At 42.8% G+C, this 22,103-nt stretch overlaps 2 protein-coding genes across 2 annotated transcripts in view; both read right to left on the minus strand.

Annotated features, from left to right (window-relative positions):
* dzip1 (DAZ interacting zinc finger protein 1) overlaps positions 1-6,799 on the minus strand; it is a 20,293-nt gene extending 13,494 nt beyond the window's left edge. The window contains exons 1-11 of the mRNA XM_037696750.1: positions 6,768-6,799; positions 6,686-6,698; positions 6,045-6,620; positions 3,044-3,128; positions 2,847-2,962; positions 2,621-2,779; positions 2,413-2,544; positions 1,836-1,898; positions 1,619-1,747; positions 304-352; positions 80-181 (exon numbers count right to left, since the gene is read on the minus strand). Of these exons, the coding sequence (XP_037552678.1) occupies positions 80-181; positions 304-352; positions 1,619-1,747; positions 1,836-1,898; positions 2,413-2,544; positions 2,621-2,779; positions 2,847-2,962; positions 3,044-3,128; positions 6,045-6,620; positions 6,686-6,698; positions 6,768-6,799 (1,456 nt within the window). The remainder of the gene's footprint in view (positions 1-79; positions 182-303; positions 353-1,618; positions 1,748-1,835; positions 1,899-2,412; positions 2,545-2,620; positions 2,780-2,846; positions 2,963-3,043; positions 3,129-6,044; positions 6,621-6,685; positions 6,699-6,767) is intronic.
* A 5,778-nt stretch (positions 6,800-12,577) lies between these two features.
* The window catches only part of clcn4 (chloride channel, voltage-sensitive 4), a 10,312-nt gene continuing 786 nt past the window's right edge, over positions 12,578-22,103 (minus strand). Inside the window, exons 3-12 of the mRNA XM_037696474.1 lie at positions 21,320-21,419; positions 20,853-21,040; positions 20,658-20,780; positions 18,110-18,316; positions 17,957-18,037; positions 17,340-17,885; positions 17,075-17,261; positions 15,648-16,046; positions 15,350-15,566; positions 12,578-13,106 (exon numbers count right to left, since the gene is read on the minus strand). Coding sequence (XP_037552402.1) covers positions 13,016-13,106; positions 15,350-15,566; positions 15,648-16,046; positions 17,075-17,261; positions 17,340-17,885; positions 17,957-18,037; positions 18,110-18,316; positions 20,658-20,780; positions 20,853-21,040; positions 21,320-21,419 — 2,139 coding nt within the window. The 3' untranslated portion in view covers positions 12,578-13,015. The remainder of the gene's footprint in view (positions 13,107-15,349; positions 15,567-15,647; positions 16,047-17,074; positions 17,262-17,339; positions 17,886-17,956; positions 18,038-18,109; positions 18,317-20,657; positions 20,781-20,852; positions 21,041-21,319; positions 21,420-22,103) is intronic.

Consider the following 22,103-nt stretch of genomic DNA (forward strand, 5'->3'; position numbering starts at 1 on the left):
TCAGAAGTCAAATAAAAAAAGCGAGTATTAAAACGGGAGTGCTGGTGACATCACTGCTTCAGGAACTGTGAAGTCCTTCGTGCACAGGAGCCGACGCTCGTAACCCAAAGAGGTCGTGCAACCAACTCACCGAGTCCGACTCTCTTTGGTTTGAGCTCTGGGGCCGGAGCCGTGACGGCAACTAGAAAACAACACAATCGTTTCATTCAGTCATCATCCAGATGTGCCACTTTACACGCGCACTTCTGAATTAGGAACGGTTTGTGGCTTATTGCAGACAGTAAACTGTAGAAAAACTCATACCTGGTACTTCGACCACTTTAGCGGGTGGATTACGAGAAACAGTCCTTATCTGTAAAAAACAAGGACATTTTTCTGGTTGAACAGTTTTCACGATTAAAAATATAACCTGTGGTTAGCATGTTGCTACTTTTAGCTAGCAATACAGTACTTTTACCTAGTGTTTCTGTTTGGTCACTTTATGCTAGTTTTGCTGCAGTTAGGTAGCAGCTAGCATTTATATAGAAAATACAATTCCTCGAGTTATCGCTAGTTAGCATTTTGTTACTTTTGGCCTTTAGCTAGCATGTTTTATATTGTTATTTATTTTAGTCCGGGGAGTTGAACCTGCAACTTTCCGATCACAGGCACATCTTCTCTAACCTCTGCGCCACCACTCCCCATTAGCTAGCACTGTGCTGCATTTAGCTTTCAAGATATTCTTCTGGTTAAACATTTTCAATTAAAAACGCAACATGCAGCTAGCCTTTGGAGTTGTGCTACTTGTTCTTTTTTAGCTAACGCTTTGCAATGAAAAAAACAGCACAGAAAATGTTTAGAATTTTTACTGTTAGCCGTTAGCTAGGATTTTTTTTATTGTTAGCTAGCATTGCGCTACATTTAGGAATTTTTTTGGTTAATCATTTTAAATTAAAAACCCAACATGTGGCTAGCCTTTTGAGTTGTGCTACTGTTTTAATTTTAGCTAACGCTTTGCAACAGTAATATCAAAAGATTGCTTTTTCTTTCTGTTACTTAGCATTTTTTTACTGTTAGCTTTCAGTTAGCATTTTCATTGTTAGCTAGCTTTGTGCTACATTTAGCTTTCAAGACATTTTTCTTTTAAAAACGCAACTTACTGCTCAGGTTTGGCATCTTAACTCGAGTTTTGTGTTTTTTGTAAGTTAGCATTTTGTACTTCAATCAGAACTCAGCGTTCGAACTGCATTTTTGTAGAAAATGCAGTTCCTATAGTCACCTTTGATGCGCTCCTTTAGCTACTAGTGCTCGTCAGGACCGCTGCGACGTCGTCTGATAAAGACCTGAACTGCTCAACAAGAAACTCTGAACTTGACCGATGAAGATTACGGTTTTCATTTGTTCAATTTATCCTTTAAAGATAATTATTTACAAGGAATTTCATTTGTTTTTAGACGTTTACCAAAACCCGTTTAAGTATTAAATGAAGTAGTTTGTGTGATTAAAGCGTTGTCAATGAACTACTAACTTCCTATAGTACTGTAAGACATCAACACAGCAGAAAATGGAGGATATCCTGAACAAGGCTTCACTTCCTGCCCCGACAGAACCACTCGGACCCGGAGTGAGACGAACTGACCTGCTCCCTCTGAGCCGTGATGGTTTGTTCGCTCTCCTGCAGCCTCCTGCTCATCTCCTGCTGCAGCCAGCGGTTGTGCTGCTGGTGCTCCGTCACGGACGACTGCATCCTGCTCAGCTTGTCCAGCAGCTGGAGGGCGACAGCACGAGTTCTTGACTGACCCGTTTCTACGAGACGGACACATGCGGGGGGGGGGGGGGGGGTCAAGGATACCCACCTGATTCTTTTCAGACTCATGCTGATCTTTAATGTCTTGCAGTCTGGATTCCCACTTTTTATCCTAAAAAAAAAAAAAAAAAGATTTGCCGTTAGTGTTGTACAAAACATCTTAAAGGGATAGTTCCAAATCTTTTGAAGTGGGGTTATGTGGAGCAGTTATGAACATTTATAGTCTTACCTGTTGCAGATAGCGTTTCAACCACCTCTGTCCGGAGACGGAGTGTAAATCTGACTAGACTGATGAGCTAACGGCTAGTCAAAGTGAGAGCAAAGTGCTGCTCACTTGAAACGACTGCAATCTTAAAAAAGTCATAATGATACATGCAATATTTTGCTAACAATAAACACTGTCAAAAATATTATCGCCTTCCTTTAGTCTTTTTAAGATGGCATAGCTCACTTTATTTAATCTTTGCCCTGCTCGGACTAGCCGTTAGCTCATTATCCATATTTTGAAAAAATGAGCTTCAAAGAGGCATCTGCAACAGGTTAAACGTTGACTGTTCATAAAAGTTTCCACAGAACCCCACTTTAAAAGACCTGAATGTTTTCAGCAGCTTTCCCTCTTCTCCGACCTGCTTCTTCATCTGCTGTTCCAGCTTTTGGATAGCTTGGAGCTGCACGTCTTTGTACGCGTCCACGTCTCTCTCCGGCTGCGGGCTCACCGAGCCGACGGGTTTGTCCTGTTTGGGCGTCTGACTTACTTCCTGCGGATGGAAACGGGTGCAATGAAAGGACGTTCGTCTTGAGTTGGCGTGAAGACGAGCGGCGTCCTTGTCGTACGCTCAGAGCCTGAATGTTGCGGTTGTACAGGAACTCCATCTCCCGGCGGATCCCGTCCCGGCTGTCCTCAATCTTCCGGTCCATGCGAGCCATCTCCTCCGCCTTGAAGCGCTCCAGGTCTCGCAGAAGCTCCTTGTGCATGTTCTGCTGCTCCTTTTCCTGGATTCACACACACACGGTCAGATCTGTGAAACAACAGATAAATCTCACTGATTTCTGACGTTACCTCGGCTACTTTGGTTTGCAAAGCCTGCTGCTGCTGAACTATTTGCTCCTTCAGGCTGCTGATTTCCTGTTTGAGGCTTTCGATCTGAGATTGCTTCTCGCCGTCGGACTGCAGCTCTGAAAGGGCACGAGACAAGAAAACCAAGCGTGAAACGCTCGCCTCGTTTCATCCTCCAGATCAGACCTGGGTGGACTTACGGATCTGAAGCTCATCAGGATGTCGGCGCTGCATGTGGTTCTGGAGGAAGGAGGAGTTCAGGAAGGACTTGTCACAGTGCAGACACTAACAGAACAAAACAGACGACATCGGTAGGCCTGTCACGATAACAAATTTTGCCGGGCGATTAATTGTCTCAGAAATTATCGCGATAAACAATAATATTGTTTGGAATTTGACAAATTAAAGAAGAAATGTTGGTTAATTTTGAGTGTAGTAACTTTTTTTTGACCACCGGATGGCAGTAAGACTGGTTAAACCGAAGGATGGATAGTGAGGGAGCGAGCAGCGTGTCTCTTTAAGAAAAATGGTTTTGGAGCTTTGACAAGACAGAGTTTTTTCCCTCCCGAGGTCAGCCTGTTAGCTTAGCTCGTAGCTTAGCTTCTCAGCGTAGCTGCTTTAACAATCTAAAAATGTAATTTTGGACGATTAAAACAGGTTTTAAAGAGGAAAAGAGAAAGTGAGGGGTCAGTGAAGATAACCGGAGTTGAGCCGTGTCTTCAGTAGAAAGAGAGAAACACGAAGAAACGATAAAGCCGATGAATGAAAATGAGGTTGATAATTTTCATTCATCATGCGATTAATTGATTAATTGATTAATTGATTTATTGCGACAGGCCTAGTCATTGGTGAGACATTTGCTAATTTAAACCCCCAAGGTCCAACTTCAGTTGAGTAACTTTGTACAGCCAGAGTTACAAAGAGAGCAAAACCTTTCTGTAGCACGACTTCGGACCTCAAACCGTCTGCCTTAAAGTAGCATTTCCAAGATATTTGCAATAAATTTCCAGACACTTTCCAAACTCAGGGAACTTCAGGGAAGTTTGGAAATATTCCAAATTGGAAATTTTTCATGGAAAATGATTGGAAACGTGACTTGACGCAGTGATGTCACTGATGACGTTATTGTGCCACAACCACAGAACATTTAGAGAATAAAGGGTGTTTAAGGACATATTGGTATCGATGATAATTGTCCCATAACTTGACAATATAAACACCGGGGACAAGCTGTGTCCTTACTTGCAAAAGGCATAAATGTACGATATATCCAGCAGAGGGCGCATGCAAACTACTTTCAAGTCGTGGCCGTTCACCTTAACTTTCACTTTCAGCACAGCCGAAGCAGCGAGCAACACTGTGTAGTGTATTTAGCTGAACAGAGCATGTTAAGTTTATTTTAACTGCAGTGTTTCTCCTACCATTATACAAGCGGGGTGCCCCACCTCGTCAACAGAACCGAGCACCCCGCCTACCAAACTAAACTTGCGCCACCCCCCCACCTGGCACCGACATAGCACTAAGCAAGCGGCGCGAAATACAGGCTTTCTAGCTAAAAAGCTAAAGGTAGCGCTCACATTGCCTCGTCTCTCAAGCTGAACACCACACACTCAAAAACCGTCTGTATAAACAGCGCACAACTCAAACATGCCACGCTGAGCTAGCAATGCGCAATACAAGCGCTCTAGCTAAAAAGCTAAAGGCGCCTCTTCCCTCATGCTGAACCCCCCACCCCAATCAAAAACTGTCCCCCCCCCAGTCAATAAAAATCGTGGATGAGATGAGCACCCCGCCATGACAAGTTAACTAGGGGAAATACTGTATTTTATTTTATTTTGTCTGTTTTTGCACAATTTAATTTATATTCATGCATCCAAGTTATTTTATCCGTTTGTTGTTGATCTTGCACTACAAATTATTTTGAACATTACTGTTGCAGTTCTTTGGAACCAAAGATAATAAACAAGATGACACTTTTGCTGTAAAATACATTGTATACTGGTGTTTTTTCCTTTCTTTTGTTACTTTTAGTATAAACATATAGTTTATAACGTAAACAGGACTGTCAGAGTTGCAATGAGTTCATGTTAGGTGGGTGATCTGATCGTCTGACTGTTGATTGCAGTAATCCACATTATCAACAGAAATAGAGCTCCAAACCAAATTTTGTTTAGGGCACCATGGAGGCTTGGGCCGGCCCTGGAAGTCACCCACGGGCTGGAAATGGCCCGCGCACCGCCAGTTGAATAGCCCTGTCTAAGATCTTGTGTCTTTCTTCACTATTTATACTTTTGTTGGATGTAACTGCGACCCTGTGTACACAATTTCTTTCCACCTCATGTGAATGACAATAAAGAAACCTTGAGATTACAATGAAGCCCAAGCCAAGAATTAAACCAGCAACCTTCTTCCTGGTGCAGTCTATGTGGACTAAACTTGAACGAGCTGATTTAAACTCGGTCAAGTCCTCCCAGTTTTGTCGAGATAATTCTGTTTGTGTTTAGTGTTTACTTGGCAACAACGCCCGCAGCCCCCGGTGTCAAGCTCGTCGCCGCCTGCAGAAACGGCCTCTTTTCGTCAAGTCTCCAGGCAGGCAGTGATGCCGACACCAGCCTCGAACGCATCACACGCCGCATTCACAGCAGCGTCCGGGACTCCGTTCTGCACGACACCAAATGCCGCCGACATCCTGTTGCTCCGCGCGGGACCAAACGCTGCCATGTGACACCGAGGGGGAGCGTTAAAGTCATTCAGCCTCTCAATCAATTATTGAACCGGCTCGGTTAGCCGAGCTCCTGCCCTCACACCTAGCAACTGTGAAACGCCAGAGCCGTTGCCTTGACGACATCCGGGCCAGGTCGCCGACAGATCACGAGGTTTCAGATCGGTGCTTTTCAAAAGAGCAGAGTACGAGCTGTGCTTCTGACAAAACACACACACACAGGAGGGGGTGGGGGAGTCGGACCGTCGCTCTGATTATTGTCTCGGTGTTTTTGTGAGTGTGTAAGTGGATTTTCTCAAACGACAGACACCATCTGTTATTTAAACCCTTCCCTTCAGGGCTGACAGCGGTGTGCTCATCAGCTAAGTGGGCTTTAGAGGAAACAACTGCATTTAAGACAAAGACATGATCGGCGCAGGCTGGAGCTGTGAATAAATCTCATCAGCAGTGATGGAGGTGGGGGGTGGAGGTGGTTTTACCTTGTGGCTGCTGATGATTCGTGGTGCGAGCAGGGACTGCTGGGTGCGGATCATCTTCTTGCGTTGCTTCAGCTCGGCCGTCAGCGTCCTCACCCTCTCCTCCTGCTTCCCGTGCAGAGCCAGCAGCTGCTCCCGCTCCCTGCCGGCCGCCGCCAGCCGCTCCTCCGCCGCCCGCAGGTTCAGGCTGAGGAACTCCTGGCAGTGCAGGAGCCACTCCACCGTCAGCTGGGCCAGCTGCAGGAGCTTGACCAGCGCCGGGTCCACGGGGCTCTGGCACCGCTGGCACCGCTCGCCGTCCAGGCTGCAGAAGGCCACCGTGCCGACGTGCTCCTGCAGGGCGTCCACGTCCAGCTGGCTCGCCACCAGGTCCACGTCCACGGCGTTGATGCGCCGCCAGTCCACGCTCCCCCGGCGGGGACGGAATTTGAAGGGGAGGAAGGCGGAGGCGCCGCTGGACGGAGTCATGCCTGCGGATTGCTGGCTGAGCGGGGAGTTCAGGAGGGAGGGGATCCCCGCTGAGGAGTGGGTCCCCTGGGTGTCGCTGCTGTAGGGGTAGTAGACTCCATCATGAAACGGCTGAAACGGAAAGGTTGATCAGTTCACGCCGCCACAAGCGAAGAAGGTGAAGCAGCCCTGCTTACCATCCTCCACCGGCTGTGCCCGAGAAGAACCGAGTCCCCTTCGATCCTCTGCCGGGTTCCGCCCCCTCACCAGCGGCTTCACGGCGACAGGCAGGGCGTCCAGCCGGTTACCATGGAGACAGAGACCAGCGTCCCTGGAGAGAGGAATGTTACCAAAACACAGCAGGCAATCAGCCAAATGTACGTCCCCACAGAGCCTGCTTTAAAACCGAAGAAGAAGAACTTACTCGAGAGTGTGCGCGCGAGGGGAGAACGTCGTCGCTAACAGCAGCTAACGCGTCCGCCTCACGTCTGAAACGATGACTTCACGTCGGGGCAGGCTTTTGTTTTATCTTCTTCTCTCCCTAAACAATAAAGAGACACGCTGGAACTTGTCCTAAACACACAAGATACGACTTGAGGCTACGACTAAATACAAAACGCTTCATTTTTCAGCGCCAACAGCTAATTGTTACAACTTACGTCGCCTAGCTAACGGACAGTTGGACTCGGAGGCACGTTTTTTTTTTTTTTTTTTTACAGAAAACTTTAAATTAAGCATCACTAAAAACTATCTAGTAATATTAGGATTTATTTCTTTTTTTTAACTTACAGTGGGAGTTGTATCGTTGAATGACCGCCTTCAAGAAAAAGTTTTTCATCGACGACACCCCGAGCGGTTTGAGGGTGACGTTGCCGCTGGGTTCCACATTCCTAAATCTCTGCTGCTCTGGAGGAGACCGCCTTTAAGTTAAGGCTAGAAAGCTCGGAACTTCCGGTTATTACGTTCAAAATAAAAGATCGAAACATTTAGTTGCTAAAGAGAGGCATTGAAATTGCAGTTTTCTAACTCGGATCAACCATTTGAACAGAAATATGACTTTAAAGCGCAAATAAAATCGTTTATGTTGTTTTTAATTCTTTATTCAAACAAGAATTTCGTGTACGTTCGGCATTGGACATTTACTTTGAAATGATAAAATTTAATATCCGGTGTTATTCTGTGAAAGTTTTCCTGAGCTCCAAGTCAAATGGGGGGAAGGGAGAAGCAGCTTTTTTTAAAGTAAGGGGGAGTAAAAAGCGTGCCCGTGGGTACCGTGGAAAAAAACAGAAACCAAATCGTTTTTTAAAACCGTTATTATGCCAAGACTACCTGTATACTCACACTGGTTCACTATCTCTCAGACCGGTCCGGAGGCAATGTGTTCAACATAATGGTACTTCCTCCAGTCAACAATGGTGTACCACAAGGCTCAGTCTTAGGACACTGCCCTACGTTATAGCTGTTTTTTGTTACATTTTCTTTATACCATTTTACACTGCCTGACCAAAAAAAAATGTTGCCACCAAAAAAAAGGACCGCCAGCTTTGATTGGCATGCATTCACTGTGGCATTGTTTCATTAAGCTTCTGCTATGTCGCAAGATCTATTTCCATCCAGTGTTGCATTAATTTTTCACCAAGATTTTGCATAGGCACTAGGCATCACTTCACCTGCCTCTCTTCTTACACTGATGCGCCCATCACTCTGGAACGGGGTAAATCTGGACTCATCAGACCACATGACCTTCTTCCATTGCTCCAGAGTCCAATCTTTATGCTCCATAACAAATTTAAGACTTTTTTTTTTTCCAGTTAGCCTGATTAGTGATTCTTAAGGCTACACAGCTGTTCAGTCCCAATCCCTTGAGTTCCCTTCACATTGTGCGTTTGGAAATGCTCTTACTTTCACTATTAAACATAACTCTGAGTGCTACTGTTGTTTTTCTTCCATTTGATTTCACCAAACGTTTAAGTGATCGCCGATCACGATCATCCAGGATTTTTTTCCGGACACATTTCTTCCTTGAAGACGATGGGTCCCCACTATCCTTCCAGTTTTTAATAATGCGTTGGACAGTTCTTAACCCAGTTTTAGTAGTTTCTTGAATCTCCTTAGATGTTTTCTCTGCTTGATGCCAATGATTTGACCCTTCTCAAACAGACTGACATCTTTTCCACGACCACGCGATGTGTCTTTTGACGTGGTTGTTTAAGAAATGAGAAGCAACTCATTGCACCAGTTGGGGTTAAATAACTTGTTGCCAGCTGAAAGATAATCACCCATTCAGTAATTATCTAATAGGAGGCTCGTACCTATTTGCTTAGTTAAATCCAGGTGGAACCAGGTGGAGACTTTTTTTTTAACCAGGCAGTGTATTTTCACTTGTTAAAAAAATTAAAATAAATCTCATTTCGTACGCATCCTTTATGATTGTCTGTTACTGTCTTTGTTGCCCACTGTTGTCATCACTCTTCGTTAGAATCAGGTCTCTCTTGTAAATGAGGCTCAATGGGATTCACCTGTATAAATAAAGGGTGAATAAATGAATAAAGGTATTACCTATATTCTTATATCCATACATTTCTATGCTGATGACACCGTTGTTTATTGTCGAGCTAAAACAGTTGATAGTTTTCCAGCTTTTGCAATCCGCTTTTGACTTCATCCAGTCAGATTTGTTCCTTCTCAAACTTGTCCTAAACGCAGACATAACCAAAGGGATGCCGTTTTCAAACAGGAGTCAGTCCCAGCGGTTCTTCCTTCGATTTTATCCTCGAATGGTGCTCCAATTGTCGATTCCTACATATATTTGGGTATCTTGGTCAACTCGTACCTCTCTTTTAAGCTCCAAGTGGAAAACTTGGTAAGGAAACAGGAAGTTAAACTGGATTTGGGTTTGAACGAATTACTAAATAAAGAAGATACCAGGCCTTAAGAACACAATTCTTTTGTCCCCCTTCTTTTTACTTTTTGTTGTGAAGCCCACAGCTAAACTACACATTCATGGCCGATTTAAAAAAATACCAAAAACAAGAATTACACCCAGAATATACGACTAAGAATGCAACGTATGAGTCAGAGCTTAAACCGAAGTGTTTAACACATAAAATAAATAGACCAGTAAGCTAATGTAGTAAAAATCAACTGGTGGCCCGTTTGCCAATTCTGAGCCACGAGGGGGGTCATAGGGGGTCTGAGAAGACAGAAGGAGTGTACATCTAACATTAACATTAGCTTTGAATTACATAAAAAGTACACAGGCAAAATGTCCTGCCATTATTGTGTGACTGTTTATGAAGCATTCACACTATTGTCGTCCTGTTTACTTCCGTATGTTTTTCAGCATCTTTCTCGTTCCACAGTTTTTGTGCTACTGCAACAAATCATTAATCAAAACGTTCAGGAGAACGGTGCTAGGATGGTGCAACTTTAACTTTTTGAAATATTTAGCCTTTTCTAACACTTTTTTCCTCATAGAAAATGAATTGAGTTCATTTTACATCCTTCAAACCTTTAGATCCGTTTACAACCTTCTACTGCTCCTTTCTTTTTTTTGTTCTGGTTCAACTTCTTTCAGCTTCCTGCTGCAAATTTAAATTGTTTTTCAGCTACTTTCAGCTGTTTTTTTTTTTTGTTTTGTTTTTTTTAGCTGTTTGGTGCTCATTTCAGATTATTTCTGCTAACTACAACATTTTTGTGCTTCTGCTAATTTCAGTTTTGCTCATTTCAGCTTATTTATGCGTTTCAGCTTTTTTGATATTTCAGCTTTAGCTGTTTTTATGCTAATTTTAGCCTTTTCAGCTGATTCCACATTTTTTGCACTCATTTAAACTTTTTTCAGCCTAATTCAGAAAAAAACATAAACACTCATTTTAAACACAACAGTTACTTACGAGCTTCTTACAATCACATAAGAGCTGCCCCTTAAAAAACCTCCGCCCCTAAGAGTGATAAGAGTGAGTGATGAGCTAACCAGGCAGTCGTACGCAGGCAGGAGCCCACAGGCAGCCACCATGACCAGACGGAGGAGGTGCCTGGAGGTTTCACATGTGGAGTCGGACAGTGAATTCTGCAGAGCAGAGCTGGCTCGGAACCACTGGGGGTGGGGGGGTGTAGGATGCTTGACAGAAGCAGTGTTTACAAATGTAGGCAAATGTAGACAACTTGTAAAAACCTGTTAAACCCCTTTAACAACCCATTAAAATACACCAGAATGCAGAAAATGGCATCTACTTTATTCAAAATTTTCTGGGGAGGACCACTTTGTGGATAGATGGATGGATGGATGAATGGATGGTTGGATGGATGGATGGATGATTTAAAAGCTACTTTTTAAAAAACAATGATCAATCTTTATCACTTTGTGGATGGATAGATGGATGAATGGATGGATGGATGGTTGGTTGGTTGGATGACCGGACAGAAGATTTAAAAGCTATTTTTAAAAGCTTATAATTATTAAACTTTATCACTGTGGATGGATGGATGGATGGATGGATGGAAAAAAGGATGGATGTTGGTTGGATGGATGAACGGACAGACAATTTTAAAAGCTATTTTTAAAACACTTAATCTTTATCACTTTGTGGATGGATGGATAGATGGTTGGTTGGTTGGATGGATGGATGGTTGGTTGGATGGATGGTGGATGATTGGTGGATGGATGGATGGATGGAAAGATGATTTAAAAGCTACTTTTAAAAGCTTATATTTATGAAACTATCACTTTGTGGATGGAAGGATAGATGGTTGGTTGGATGGATGGATGGTTGGTTGGATGGATGGATAGAAGAACAGACGGACAATTTAAAAGCTACTTTTAAAAAACTTAATTATTAATCTTTATCACTCTGTGGATGGATGATGGATCAATGAATAGATGATTTATTAATCTTGGGGGGGGATTTGAAGTATGCAACTATGATGCATTCATTGACCTGAAAAATGTAGGACATTTGATCGTCACACTGGTTCTACAAGACAAAAATGAAAAATAAAACATTTGAAAAGGTCACTTTGAGTAAATTCAATAAGCAAAAAAAAAACAAAAACAAAAAACAAAACCTTAAATGAGTTTTAAAGTTTATTTTCCCCATTTTTACAAACCAGAAACAAAAAGTGCATGTGAGTGAATTCTTTCTCAGCAACAATCTGAAACAAACGGACCTCAACAACAGGATCACTTCTGACTAAAATAAATGTTAAAAAATCACAATAAATAATTTTTTTACAGACGACCTTTAAAAACAAGTGGAGTTTCAGAGACGCCACAAACACTGATGCTTTGATCGTTTAACAGGAAAACACTTTGAACCGTTTTAGTGTCACAGCGAGGAGCTGAATGATGCGTTCAAGAACCATTTCGCGCCCGAATTCACATTTTAATAGCGTTTAAATCAGCTGAAAACAAACAAACGTGCAGCTTCCTTTGACGCAGAAATAAAAACGTTCCAGTTTTAGTTTATACTTTAAAATGAATAAAACACTTGGCAGCACTCGTGTGAAAATGGCAGCAGCATAAAAAAAACATCAAAACAACTAGAAACTACGGTGGCCCTAAGGTGTCAATGAACAACATTTGAAAAAACAGAACTACGTTTGAAAATACAGAATTACATTGAGCCAAAGCGGAAGTGGCCAAAGTGGAAGTGGCTGGAATTACATTAGAAAAAACGGAATTACATTAAGCCAAACAGGAAGTTTTTATTTTTTTACTTTATTAACAGCATAAAACCGAACAATATACAGTACACACACAACGGAGATATAGTTCAAAGGATAGCCTGCTAACTGTATCTCTGTGGTGTGTGTACTGTATATTGTTCTGTTGTTTGGTTTTATGCTGTTAATAAAGCAAAAAAAAAAAAAAAACTTCCTGTTTGGTGTAATGTAATTCCGATTTTTTCAAATGCGATTCCGTTTTTTCAAATGTAATTATGTTTTTTCTAATGCAATTTCGGCCACTTCCGCTTTGGCCACTTCCGCTTTGGCCACTTCCGCTTTGGCCACTTCCGCTTTGGCTCAATGTAATTCTGTTTTTTCAAATGTAATTCCGTTTTTTCAAATATTGTTCATTTACACCTTAGGGCCACCATAATACACACAAAAAAATACTACTTGAAGTCCATTTTTCATTTAAACAATTTAACAACGCTTCATCTCCGGTGAAACTGGTCCCTGTTTTTTAACTTCCAGTGATTCTCCAGTCTTTCCACTAAAATGTAACATTTCACAGGTTTTTATTTTTTATTTTATAAAGTTACGTGTTTGATAAACAGACCAAAAGACCTGGAAGCAGCTTTAATTCAACAAAACGGTGAGAAACACGAAAAAATAAAAATTAGTTTGTTACAGACCTTCAAGTTTGTTCAGGAGCTTTGACCTTTCCGTCATCGTTAAGTCTTTCCTTTGTTCAATCGAAAACGAGCTGCAATAAATAAACGAGATGCTCGATGCACGAGGTCGGTGTCAGTGATGGGGTGGGCGGGGCTAAAGAAGCAGGTGTATTTACAGCCGTCGGTGCGAAGTCAGTTAAACATGATGGACTCTGGATCCTGGTTCATCATCTGGGCCATGTGTCGCAGGACGTCCTTCTTCGTGATGATGCCCAGCAGGCGCCTAAACAGTCGAAACAATTATTCCATTTAATTACAATTTAAAAAAATTAAGTAACATCAATTTCGAGCCTTTGATCACAATAGTGTGAACGCTTATTAAGCATTCACACTATTGTTTTTCCGTTTATATTTAATATTATTCCGACTTCTTAAACTATTCGGTACGTTGTTCGTCAACTTTCTCTTTCCACAGTTTTTGTTCTATTTCAACAAAAAATAAATCAAAACGTTCAGCTCGTTCAGGGGAAGGGTGCTAGGACTTTTGGTATTGGTGCAACTTCAGCTTTTTTTAATATTTAGCTTTTTCTGCCATTTTTTGTTCTCATAGAAAATGAATTGAACTCATTTTACATCCTTCAAAATCTTCAGATCTGTTTACAACCTTTTACTGCTCCTTTCACATTTTGTTCTGGTTCAGCTTCCTTCTACAAATGTAAACGTTTTTCAGCTACTTCAGCTATTTTTTTAGCTGTTTTGTGCTCATTTCACATTCTTTCGGTTTACTAGAACATTTTTGTGCTTCTAATTTTTTTCTGCTAATTTCAGACTATTTCTTCAAGTTCCAGCTTTTTCTGCTATTTCAGCTTATATTTAGCTGTATTTATGCCAATTTTAGCTTTTGCAGATAATTTCACTTCTTTTTTTTTTTTGAATCATTTCAACTTTTTTCAGCCTACCATATTTTTCAGACTATAAGGCACATTTAAAATCTGGTGCGCCTTATAGGCCAAAAAATACGGTAATTCAACAAGTGTGTTCTCTCCACTTCCTTCTTGTAATTTTAGCTACTTTATGGTTTTGTGGCTAATTTTCAGCTGTTCTTTGTTTTGTTTTGCTAATTTCAGCTATTTTCAGGTAATTTCTACTTTTTTGTGTTCATTTCTGCTTCTTTCAGTCGAACTGGGCAAACGTGTTCTTTCGGCTTCCTTCTGCTAATTTAAGCTTGTTCTATCTGTTCAGCTACATTTTTGAGCTAATTTCAGTTGTTTTCAGATAAATTCAAGTTTTTCATGTTAATTTCTGCTACTTTCAGCCTAATTAACATACTTATGCTAATTTCAGCTTGTTATGCTCCTTTCACCCTTTTTTCTGCCAGTTTCAGCTTTTTCTGCTCTTTCAGCTACTATTTAGCTGTTTTGATGCTAATTTTAGCTTTTTCAGCTATATCCATATTTTTTCAGCTCATTCCAGTTCTTTTAGCTTCCTTCTGGTAGTTTAAGCTTCTTTTTGCTTTTTCAGCTATTTTTTTAATTTTCAGCTTAAAAAAATTTTTTTTAGGTCTCGTCCAAATTTTTGTGCTCATTTCTGCTTATTTAAACTTAATTCAGCAAATATGTGTTTTTCTGCTTTCTTATGCTAATTTAGGCTTGTTCTTCCCTTTCAGCTACATTTCAGCATTTTTTTAGCTACTTTCAGCTATTTTTCAGGAAGTTCTTCTGCAATAAACATTCACACTGGATTTTCGCAGAAGTGAAATTTCTCTAGTTGCACTTTCAGCCGCACAAACAATTAAATAATAAAACAACATATTTGTAATCAATTTAGAGCTTTTGATTATAATTTAGTTAACAGTTGTGATTAAAATTGTAGTGAAAGTGTAATAATTGACAACAGGTAGCGCCGTTTCACCTAGACTTTAATTTCCTTTTATTATTTCAATTTCTTACATCTCCTGCAAATTAGTCCAACATTTTTCTTCAATAAACGTCGATGCTGCTGGAATTTTAATCTCCCTGAAGGAATCTTCCCAAGGGATCAAATCTAATCTTGAAAAAAGTCTATATGTTCTTATTTTAAACTTTACTTGAAGTTTATTATTTTATTTTATTTACAAAGCACTGAGGCACATCAAGCACAATGGTTCCCAACCGTGATCCTTGAGGAACACCATCCTGCATGTTTTAGCGGTGTCCCTGCTTTGACACATCTGATTTAAATGAATGGGTGTTTGACAGGCTTCTGCAGAACACGAGGAAGTAATTAATTCACTGAATCAGGTGTGCTGGTGCAAGAAAACAAAACATGCAGGCTGGTGTTCCTCAAGGACGTGTGTTGGGAACCATTGAGGATTTTGGACACCTGCTTAGCTATGATGCGTTTGTGTACCTGTAAAAACATGGGCTTTGTAACCACTACCCCACTTTATTTATCTCACACTGCCCCCTGCTGGCCACATTATATAAACTGGCTAAGTCATTACAGACGGTTAATTGTGAGAAAAGTAAAAGAAAGTGTCTCCCTGACCCGCTCCTCGTGACCAGGCACTGACGGAGGCCCAGTTTGCGGAAGATGTCCACTACCGTCTCCATGGGGGTGTGGTCTGTGACGGTGAAGGGGCTCAGGTTCAGGATGCGGCGCAGCTTCAGGGGCTGGGGGTTGCTGGCAGGCAGCTGCGGAGCGTCCTCTGTGAAGTAGACCACGGAACTGCTCACCACATCGTCCTGCTTCTGACGAGCGTTTTCTGTGGACAGACAGGAAGGAGGCGGAGTCTGTGACATCACATCAAAACCTGGCGGACAGACTTGGGTGTTAACGGTCTTACTGATGGCGAGGGTGAGCTCGCGGCGCTGAACGAAGCCAATCAGCCGCTCTGACTCCCGCGACACGACCACCGGGAAACCGTTATAGTCGGTATCTTTGATGAGCGTCTCCACGTCCTCCACCGTGGTGCCGTCCTGCGTGAGGACGGCCAAAGGAGGGTCGTTCCGGCGCGGTCTCATCACGTCTGTGGCCAGAGTGCGGTGGGTGAACTCGTCACGGACGTCCAGGTACGGGTACCCGTTCAGCTGGATGTGCGACTCGTAGATGCCCTCCTTCCCGAAGGCGTCCGCCACCCACTTACTGGTGACGGCGGCAGCCATGAGGGGAACGATGTACTCCAACCCGCCAGTGAGCTCAAACATAATGACCACAAGGGAGACCGTCATGCGGGTCACGCCCCCTGAAAAGACGCCAACATCAGCCGTGTTAACAGAACTCATGAGAAACTCTAAAACAAGAAGGTTTTCCTGAACTAAGCCAAACGATATAAAACTCTAAAATACAGGTCTGCACTCAGTGTAAACAAGCCGACGTCCCCCGTCGCTGAAGGATTTGAAGAGTGAATGTTTTTGAGACGAGCGTTTTTTCTAGACTGGAATTAAACAAGTAAACCTAAATGTTTTTGGTGCGAGATATTCAAGGGGGGCAGGAGTTACACTTTGGAAGAAAAGAGGTGGGGATTATTTTAATCTAGTCCGAGGCAGCACAGAGTAACAGATCCTGGCGAGCAGAGGGAACAATTTTATCCACCCACAGGCAGAGCCAGGGGGTGGCCAACGGTGGCCTCAGATACTATGGCATAATCCTCGGCCACCCCAATCATTTGAGGAAACTATACTTTAAAGCAATATAAAAACTAGAACCCTTAGTTTTCTCAAATGATTGGTGTGGCTGGTTTATATGTATGAACGTTTATGTATATATATATATATATATATATATATATAAAATGTATATGGTGGCAGCCATCTTGGATTTTGAAGTGACAACCCCATTTTTTGAAAGGAACCTTTCATAAGTATAGATGCAGCCACACACCAACAAGGATGTTGGTCTGTTGATTATTTTTCAAGTCATCCAGCTCACAAGGTTTACATATATGTGGTGGCAGCCATCTTGGATTTGAACCTGGAATCCCAATTTTCGAAAGGAACCATTAATATGTCTTGATGCAGCCACACACCAAAATGGAAGTGGGTACCTCATTTACTTTTCTAGATATCGCGCTCATAACATTCATGGATGGGCGGACGGAGGGTATTTCCAATTCCGCATTTTCAATCGGCGACGGGGGACAGAGCACATGGCTGAATCCATCGAAGACCAGCCGTGGTCTTCACTTTGCAGCGAGAAGCTTTAATCTGCGAGAGAACCCAACAGGAAGTAGAACTTTCCATGTTTTTTAAACTCTTCGGTCCGTTCGCTCACCCAGACAGGCGGCAGCCCCCACCATGGCGTAGAGCCCCGGTGTGACGCAGTCCGCACCAGGTCGGCACCAGTTCTTAAAAATGATCCAGTCGTGGTGGTGATACGCCATCTGCTCCACGGCAATACCGACGATCCGGCCGGCGATGGCGCCCACCGCCATGCTGGGGATGAACAGACCTGAGGGGATCTGAAACGAAACAGAGCCGTTGTCAAAAAAATGTTTATTCGTTTGGGTCGAAACGTTACGCGGGAGGAAACTTCGGACCTTCATGCCGAAGGTGAAGATGGTGATGACGATCTTGAAGATGAGGGCGAGTGCGAGCTGCCACATGGCGCTGTAGACCCCGGGTCCGGCCGGGCGGTCGGGGATGTCGTCCACGGGCCGGCTCATGTTGGGGTTGTTGACGTAGTCGCAGAGCTGCGAGGACTCCAGGGCGCCGCAGTCGTTGAAGAGCTCGGAGATGAGCTCGCTGGTGCTGCGCCGGGTGTATGGGTTGGGGAAGGCCAGGACTGCGGTGATCCCCGTCACCACAATGACCTCCAGAACTGGGTACTTCCCCAGCTGGGTGGTCTTCCTCCGCCGGCACCAGGCGATGTTCGCCCGTATGAACAGGGTCCCCCAGAGTCCGCCGAACACTCCCAACAGGATGAATGGGACCAGCTCGGCCATGTACCAGGGAGTGTGGTACTCCACGTAGAACAGAACCAAGCGGCTGTTTCCGAACGGGTTGATGGAACGCAGCGTGAAGGCGGCGACCAACGCGGCGAAGAAGGACCGCCACAGAGTCTTCAGAGGGAAGTAATAACTGACCTGCAGGAGGAACACCAGAGTTCTCAGGGTTCTGATCCCTGAGGAGAAACTTCAGGCGGACTAACACCGACCTCTTCCAAGCTGAACAGAACTCCTCCAATGGGTGCTCCGAACGCCACGGAGACGCCAGCTGCCGCCGCCGCCGACAGTACCTGCAGGAGGAACACAGACGTTACCGTTTATCTACAGAACCGGGTAACGAGGAACCGTTAGCTGCACCGCACCTCCCGCCGCTTCCCCTCGTTCTTGCTGTACTTGGAGAAGAGGCTGCAGAAGAGGTTCCCACAGCAACAGGCCACGTGGACCAGAGGACCCTCCTTCCCCAGACTCAGGCCCGACGACACGGCCAGAACCAGCGTGACGGTCTTTATCAGAAGGGTCCATTTCCCCAGGTAGCCCCGGATGATGAAGCCGCTGAGGATCGTCTTGATCTGCGCAGGATGACGGCAAAGTTTACGTCCGAGAACTTCAAGCTAAAGTAGCAGTTCTTTTCCACATTTTACATCAGACATCCAGGACTTCTCAGACGTTCTCAGGGTTTTAAAGCTCAGATGCACCAGGATTTTTCCTTCAGCCTTCATCAAACCAACTACAGATGATTGACACTCATTCGTGTCTTTAGGTGTTTTGATCCAGAGAGGAAAGAACCAGAAGGTGTCGCCACAAACACTTACACTCGGGTCATTTTTCTCCTTCCACAATTTTTGTGCTATTTCAACAAATCATAAAACGTTCAGCTCTTTCAGGACAATCCTGCTGTGACTTTTGGTATTGGTGCAACTTTAGCTTTTTGAAATATTTAGCCTTTTCTGACATTTTTTGTTCTCAAAGAAAATGAATTGATTTCATTTTTCATCCTTCAAATCTGTTTACAACCTTTTACTGCTCCTTTCAGTTTGTTCTGCTTCAGCTTCTTTCAGCTTCCTTGTGAAAATTTTAACCTTTTTTTCAGCTACTTTCAGCTGTTTTATGCTCCTTTTAGATTCTCGCTGCTAACTAGAAGATTTTTGTGCTTCATCTAACTTCTTTCAGCTAATTTCAGCTTGTTATGCTCCTTTCAGTTTATTTAAGAAAGTTTCAGCTTTTTCATCTTCTATTTAGCAGTTGTTATGCTAATTTTAGCTTTTCCAATTAATTCTAGTTTTACAACAATTTAAAAACTTCCTTTATTTAATTCAGCAAAAAGGTGCTCTCTCCCATTTCCTTCTGGTAGTTTAAGCTTCTTTCTGCTTTGTTAGCTACTTGTCAGCTGTTTTTTTTTTGTTGCTAATTTCAGCGTTTTTCAGATAATTTTCACTTTTTGTGCTCATTTTCTTCCTGCTTTCTTCTGCTAATTTAAGCTTGTTCTACATTTTCAGCTACTTTTTAACACTTTTAGCTAATTTCAGCTGTTTTCAGATAAATTCAAGTTTTTTGTGTTAATCTGCTACTTTCAGCCTAATTAAATTATTTCTGCTAATTTCAGCTCATGATGTTCCTTTCAGATTATTTATGCACGTTTCAGCTTTTTCTACAATTTCAGCTACTATTTAGCAGTTTTTATATTAATTTTAGCTTTTTCAGCTAAATCCACATTTTTTGCAATCATTTCTCTTTTTTTTAATTCAGCAAAAATGTGCTCTCGTCACTTACTGTACTTCTGGTAATTTAAGCTTCTTTCTGCTTTTGCAGCTACTTTTCAGCCATTTTTTCTATTATTATTTTTGCTCATTTCAGCTTTTTACGATAATTTTCACTTTTTTGTGCTGATTTCTGCTTCTTTCAACAAATGTGTTATTTCTGCTTTATTCTGCTAAATGAAGCTTGTTCTACATTTTCGGATACTTTTTTTTAAAGCATTTTTAGTTAATTTCAGCTGTTTTCAGATAATTTCAGGTTTTCATTTCTGCGACTTTCAGCCTAATTAAATTATTTCTGCTAATTTCAGCCTTTTTTTTTTTTTTGCCATTTCAGCTACTCTTTAGCTGTTTTGTGTTAAATTTCGATTTTTCAGCTAATTCCACATTTTTTTCCAGCTCATTTCAGCTCCTTTTACTTTCTTCTGGTTGTTTAAGCTTCTTTCTGCCTTTCAGCTAATTTTCAGTTATTTCTTTGCTAATTTCAGCTTTTTTAGCCAATTTCTTTTTCTTTTTTTTTTTTGTGGCTAATTTCTGCTTATTTAAACCTAATTCAGCAAATATGTATTCTCTCTGCTTTATTGTGCTTGCTCTTCTATTTCAGATACATTTCAGCAAGTTTTTAGCTAATTTCAGCTGTTTTTCAGCAAGTTATTCAGCAATAATCATTACTTTTTCACAGGAAATGAAATTTCTCTAGTTGTCGTTACAGTTAGGAAACCTAACCTAACGTTGCGACCTTACAGATTTAAAAAAAAGGTCCAAAGAGGATGAATCGAGCCTCGTCAGCAGAACCTCTGATCTAAACGAAGAGCATTTCATGGAAAACAGATATTTAGATAAAAGCAGCACAGAGGTTTGTTTGTCAGTCAGTCTAAGAGCTGAAGGGCGAACCTAAAACACAGATGTGATTAAATTCCACGGCTGATCTGTGAGTAAAACTCTGTGGGTTCATTAAATCTGGTTACAGTGGAAGTTATTTATGTCCTGGTTGGTCTTAAAATGACACCGGAGTCCAACTGAGAAAAATATATTTGTTAAAAAACAAAACCAGCCGATGGTAGACGTCTCGGTCCAACACCAGTACGTATTTTCTCATTTAGCCTGCGACATCTTCCTCTGAGCAGTTTGAGCATCAGCTCCGGCGGTCCGGTACCTCTGGGATTCCCGACCCGCAGGCGTACGGAGCGAACACTCGCACCAGAGACACGGCCAGGAAGGAGAACAGCAGAGCCCACAGGACGTACAGGAAGTAGTTCAACAAGTACACGCCGGCCCCCTGAAACCAGAACCACGTTAAAAGTGCTGAAAACTCCGTAAAGTTCACGAGGAACTCATCTCCGATCCTCACCTCCGTGTGGCCCGTCATCAGCTCCGCCCATTTCTGCCACTGAGGACACTTGTCCCGGTCGTCAAACGTCGTCTCGTTGGACGTCCAGCAGCACTGCTCGTGGCTGTACCAGAAGGCCGACAGGCACACGCCTTCTTTCAGGTCCGTCATCCAGTCCACCGCCAAGTCAATCACTCCGGCCAGAGTACCTGAGGAGAGCAGGACAACCCGGGTCGGTCCATCTGAGACCACTTCTACAGCTTCTGTTATTCTGGTGAGACCTGAGTGCGTCTCTTTTATGCCAAGAAGAACGCGCTGCTCCTCTGACAAACCCTCAGGTGAGGTCAAAGGTCATGCTTTTCTGTTACCGAGCAGGAAAACCCTGACAGAAACATGGAGAACCAACTCTGCAGGCTGACATGATCTGAAATGTTGGAAGGAAACCTTCCGTCTACACCCTCAATGTTCTGGTTCTGGGTGAGACTGACCAGAGAGGAGGCCGATGAGCAGCATCACCACCCATCCAGACCAGGCGTCCAGCAGGGACTTGATCAGCTCCCAGATGGACTCCTTACTCTTACTGGTGATCTGGAGGACAAACGGAGAGACAGGTGAGATACCTGCAGCTCGAACGAGCTAAAACATTTACAGATTTCAGCAGTCACTCAGCAGATTTTTAACAATGACTCAGCATATTTAAACAGTCAGTCAGCAGATTTAAACAAATAGTCAGTCAGCAGATTTCAACATTGACTCAGCAGTTTTCAACTGTCAGCAAATGTAAACAGTCAGTCAGCAGATTTCAGCAGTCACAACAGATTTCAACAGTCATTCAGCAGTCACTCAGCAGTTACTCAGAAGATTTCAGAAGTTACTCAGCAGATTTCAGCAGAATTCAGCAGTCTTTCAGCAATTACTCAGAAGATTTCAGCAGTTTTCAGCAATCACTCAGTAGATTTCAGCAGTCATTCAGCATATTTCAGCAGTCATTCAGCAGTAACTCAGCAGATTTCAACAGTCACTCAACATATTTCAACAGTCATTCAGCAGTCACTCAGCAGATTTCAGCAGTTATTCAGCACATTTCAGCAGCCTTTCAGCAGTTACTCAGCAGATTTCAGCAGTCACTCAGCAGATTTCAGCAGCCTTTCAGCAGTTACTCAGAAGATTTCAGCTGTTACTCAGCAGTTTTCAGCAATCACTCAGCATATTTCAGCAGTCATTCAGCATATTTCAGCAGTCATTGAGCATATTTCAGCAGTCATTGAGCAT

The sequence above is a fragment of the Nematolebias whitei genome, chromosome 23 (genome assembly GCF_014905685.2).
Source record: "Nematolebias whitei isolate Nwh7 chromosome 23, NemWhi1, whole genome shotgun sequence".
In the NCBI taxonomy this organism is placed as follows: Eukaryota; Metazoa; Chordata; class Actinopteri; order Cyprinodontiformes; family Rivulidae; genus Nematolebias; species Nematolebias whitei.